At 47.6% G+C, this 4,660-nt stretch overlaps 1 protein-coding gene across 2 annotated transcripts; it reads right to left on the bottom strand.

The window, feature by feature from the left end:
• LOC136660391 (arylacetamide deacetylase-like 3) lies at positions 1 to 4,660 on the bottom strand. Of its 2 annotated transcripts, none has more exons than XM_066637534.1 (4): positions 4,424 to 4,660; positions 2,122 to 2,338; positions 1,807 to 1,870; positions 1 to 775 (listed from the first exon to the last, which is right to left on the bottom strand). In XM_066637534.1, exons 1-4 carry the CDS (start codon positions 4,598 to 4,600, stop codon positions 1 to 3), a joined length of 1,233 nt encoding a protein of 410 aa, XP_066493631.1. In that variant the 5' UTR covers positions 4,601 to 4,660. The 2 variants fall into 2 exon arrangements, with proteins under 2 accessions (XP_066493631.1, XP_066493632.1); XM_066637535.1 differs by having other exon boundaries at positions 2,289 to 2,338; positions 4,424 to 4,440.

Here is a 4,660-nt window from a genome sequence, read left to right as displayed (position 1 = left end):
TTATAAGCTTTTGATAAACTTGACAATGTCATCCATCCCCTTCTTCCCAGATGGAAAACTGAACCAGCCTGAATCAAAGAAGCCCAGAATCCCATGGAAGCCATTAGCAATGTGGTACCAAGTCACTGGGATCCGGTGGTCCTCCAACCTTTTCTTGTAGAGCAAGCCATCATCCCTCAGGACATCGTATTCGCAGGTCACAATGCAAGTCTCTGGAAGCTGGGAAATCACAGCGTCCTTGGCAAGAAGAGGCGAACAGCTTGACAAGCACAGAGCCTTAACCGCCTCATAGACATCATCCTCGCAAGACACTGTCACAGGAGGGTTGTAGCCTCTGGCCTTAAATTCTTTGGGAATGTTGTCTGCACTCAGCCATTTCTGATATTGTAACTTTTGGTTCACAGGAACATGAGAACCTTCCAAGACCTCTTCCATAAGGGATGCATCTCCATTCAGGTATTGTAAAACATAAAAAGCAACCCGTTCCCGGAACAAAGGGGGCACAGCCCGGTTTTGCTGATATGAAGGCAAATTGAAGTCTATTCCCTGGAGACCTGGATAGATGAGGATCTGGGCACGCACCTTTGGAAGGCCAGGGCTACTCGCTAAGGCTTGGCAAACTGCAGCTGCAAGGTTGCCTCCAGCACTATCGCCTGCAACAATGACCTGTGCAGGATCCACCCCGTGGTCTTCTGCGGCTTCCAGAAAATGGGTGGTGGCAGCGAGACAGTCATCGAGGGCCACTGGATACTTGTGCTCCGGAGCCAGGCGGTAACTATGGAAAAGGAGATTGATACAGTTGAAAAGGTAGTCAGAAGCGGTGCTGGTTGCAGAAAGCCTGTAATTGGCACCCCATGAGTCGAAAACCTGTAATGGGTACCCCATGGTATGCTGGGCCCCTACAATCTCCCCAGCTAACTAAGTATGGGTAGTGAGAGGTGGTTCCTCCCAACCTTCCCAATCACCAGTGGGAACATCCACTAATAGCCCTGCAGTGGTGCTAGAGATTCTCTGGAATGGTTCCATTTGGAGATGGGGGTTTCCAGGTGTAGCTGCACTAGAAGCCCCTTGGCCATCTTGCACCACAGCTACCACTGGTAGTGGAGCAAACTGGGCTGGGTTGGACTGCTGATGAGAGTGAATCTTAGCTGGTGCCCAGATATGTTGTGCAGAAACACTTGAAATACTGTGTACAGTCACCACATCTCCTTGCTTCCACCCGAGACATTCAAACATGTCCTGCTGCTGAAGAAAGTGTGGAGGAGATAGGCAGGAGCAAGGGATGAGAAGAACATGGCCGGGGGAGGGAAGGGATGGAGCAGAGAACCAGGGACGGATTCGGGTTAGGAAGAGGGCGGTAGCAGCAGCAGCATCGCTACTGATATCCTATGCTCCTTCCCAGCCTCAATATTCTTTGCTGGGTCCGTTTGTACTTGCTTCAGCAAAATTGCTTGTGCACACCTGTGTAGACCCATTTGGACAGCAGATGCTTATCCCTAGGCAACAGAATGAATGCTATCTTACCCAGAGGAGACCTCTGGGAGCGTTCCCCCTTCTGGAGGCAATGAGTGCTCTGATGGCGTGGCTGCATCCGGGAGGGGGGCAGGAGGGGGTTGGTAGGTCAGTTCATATTTGCTCATCTCTAGGGACTCTAACTTTGGGAACAGACATGGAGATCACAACAATGACCTGCCTGGGCTGATTCATGCTCTAGCAAGCCGAATCTATCCGAGTGTGCCATGCAATCACCACAAGAGTATAACCCTCCTGACTGCCTCTCCCCCTTCCACGTTTAGCTTGACTTACTCCACAGAGATGACCACCGATTCACTTTCTCGGGCGAAATAGCAGCACATCTGGTCATGGGTACCTGCAAAGCAAACGTTTCTAGTGATGACAAATGAAAGAACCTGTTGTGTTGTGTGTGTGTGTTAAATGAGCATTAGTGTTCTCTTTATGCATGTTCAGGACTCTTTTGAAGTGATAAAACACTGCAAAAAAGCAATTTTCAGAGACAACAGCAGGGTAAATATGTTTCCTCATCAGGCATACCCCCATATAAACGTGCTGAAAAATCCCACATTCAGATTATAATCCAGATGGATTTCTGCAATGACTCACAGATACTCCCCATCACCCAGCCACCACCATGGAAGAAGATGATGCCCTTCCTTCGGCCAGCAGAGGGCGCTTTGGGCTGGTAAAGTCGGACAGGCACATCTTTGAACTTCACATCCTTTATGAAGAGCGCAGAGTCTTTTCCTTGCCTTTGTCTGTTTTGCACATACCGAACAAACTGAAGTTGGCTGCAGGTATGTAGATTCTCCAAAATCTTGCCCTATTAAGAGAGAGAGAGAGAGAGAGAGAGAGAGAGAGAGAGAGAGAGAGAGAGAGAGAGAGATTAACAACACAATCCTATGCACGTCTACTAAGTTTGCATTGTGTTCAACTGGGTTTACTCCCAGAAAAGTACCTATAGGATTGCAGACTTATGGCCAGTCCTATCCAATTTTCCAGCTCCAGTGTAGCTGCACTGCAACCTCAAGGTAAGGGAACAAATGTTCCCATACTTTAAGGAGGCCTCTGGGACTGCCTCCACATCACAGGATGCAGTGCACACCCCACTGGCATGGCTGCGCCAGTACTGGAAAATTTGATAGGATCGGGGCCTCAGTAAGCCTACATATCTATCGAGTTTTACCCAAATAGCCTGTTCAAATTTCTGTTGCTGCATCTTTCTATAGACAGAGGCTCAAAGTCTTGAGATGGTCAAACCTTTCCTGAAATCTGCAGAATTGCTTTTCTGGAGGTGTGATGTATGTACACCTCTAAACCTGAATCCAGATTTTGAAGTACAGCAACTCCTCACTCATAGTTGTTTTGATTTAAGTCAGTTCTTCATAAAGATGATGAGGGGAAAAAAAATGGATTCCTGGCCTGGGCCACTGTCTGTATGGAGTCTGTATGTTTTTGTGGGTTTCTCCGACCTGGAAAGCTCACATTTATTTCAATGTTTAATATGAGAAGTGTTTTGGGTCCTTATTTAGATATTTGGTGATGTTTTGTGACCAGGAACAACTCTTGTTTATGTGTCTCAATTAGTATATCAATTAGCTTACGGTAAAATTGGCATCATTATAAGTCTTTTCACTTAAAACGGCAGTTTCCAAGAACCTATCGACAACTTTAAGTGAGGACTTGCTGTATTTTCATATAGAGCCATTTTCCTACCTGCTTACTTCGCCCTGAGCACACAAACTCCTTGACCTGACCTGCCTGCTGCGCAAGCACATGTTCCCATAGCAAATGTGCAGGTGTTGTATGACTTTGTTCAGGTAAGGAAATGTACACACAGGTCTATAAACAGCGCCGGGCAACAGATCCATAGCACTACTAGACAGGGTTCTTAGCTCAGGCAAGTCAGTGTTCTGTTCACAACAGATATAGCACGTTGTGGGGACACATGCTATAGACCAGAGGTGCATAGATTGAGGTTCAATTCCTGCATCTGGCCTGTAAGAGGCTCCGATCCAGCCCTGCAACTGCTGTGGCCCTCAGGCCCTTCCTCCTGCAGGCACACCTAGCTCTGGTAGTGAAACTCAGCAGCAACAGCAACAGCACTCCTGGAATCAGTGTGCACATATGTGCATAGAAGGAAGGCACAGGAGCGCACCAACTGACCATGATGAGCCTGACCCAAGCCAGCATGTTTTCTGCCTGGGAGCAGTGCAGGTCTAAAAGATCTGATGATTAAATAAGAGAGGGGCCAAGGGAGAGACACTTTCCGTTTGCCTCCCCAGAACACCTCCCTTTCTAGAAGGAGACACATGCTTGTCCTGTCCCCGTCCCCCCAAGAAAAGAGAGATGGACAGCGAATGTTGTGTGTTCCAAAAGAGTGGAATGCAAAATGTTTTTACTGAGCTGGAATCACATTCAGATGATAATTCTAGCAAGTTCTGGCCCCATGTACAATGTCCACTTATAACGGCCTTAGGTGTAAAGGCCTGCCTGATCCCACAAGCATTTGACGTACCCACTTTTTCACCTCCTGCTTCTGTCATTGACTTTTGCTTTTGGGGCACCAGAAACAACTGCACAAGGTATATGTGAAAGCATTGCCGTTCTGCCCTCCGAAAATGCCATGCTTTTGCCTTTGATTCATGCAACTATGCAAGCAAAAAGGAGATGGACAATGACAGCACTGTGCAAACCTCCTGTATGGAGCGAGTGCACCAAACAAAAGCAGCTCCGGATCACAGGCGACTTGGTGTCCCCATGTCCAAAGGTCACTTTGGAAAGTCCCGGATGGCATAAGAGTTAAATCTGCCCAGTTAAAAAGGCTCCTATCAGTCTCCTTTCAACTTGGTTTAACTATCCCATCCCCCTCCATCACCCTCCCCCCCCCCCCCGCTAATCAACTCACCAGGACAGCTGTGCCAACAATCATGGCATGAAAGATTCGGAGCTTTGCTGGCTGTTCCACTCCAGGAGGAATCTCTGAGTTGGTGGCATCGAAATAAATGCTTCCCACAACCAGCAAAATCACAAATGCGATGAAAGCAGCTAGGATTAAAATCAGGAATGCATAAAGAAATTCCATTTGGGTGGAGAATCAGGCCGTGTCTTTGAAACACTAAAGAAATAAAACCTCTTCTGGTTT

This window comes from Tiliqua scincoides, chromosome 9 (genome assembly GCF_035046505.1).
Source record: "Tiliqua scincoides isolate rTilSci1 chromosome 9, rTilSci1.hap2, whole genome shotgun sequence".
Classification (NCBI taxonomy): Eukaryota; Metazoa; Chordata; class Lepidosauria; order Squamata; family Scincidae; genus Tiliqua; species Tiliqua scincoides.
Note: the sequence above shows the minus strand (reverse complement) of the source record. Positions and strands in the feature narration are given on the sequence as shown.

Bases quoted from the DNA above. Each gene is read 5' to 3' on its own strand.
- LOC136660391 (XM_066637534.1), bottom strand. From the start codon at position 4,600: ATGGAATTTCTTTATGCATTCCTGATTTTAATCCTAGCTGCTTTCATC. The intron at 2,339-4,423 runs GTGAGTTGATTA...CTCTCTTAATAG, and splicing joins TTGTTGGCACAGCTGTCCTG to GGCAAGATTTTGGAGAATCT. The intron at 1,871-2,121 runs GTGAGTCATTGC...TTTGCTTTGCAG, and splicing joins CTGGGTGATGGGGAGTATCT to GTACCCATGACCAGATGTGC.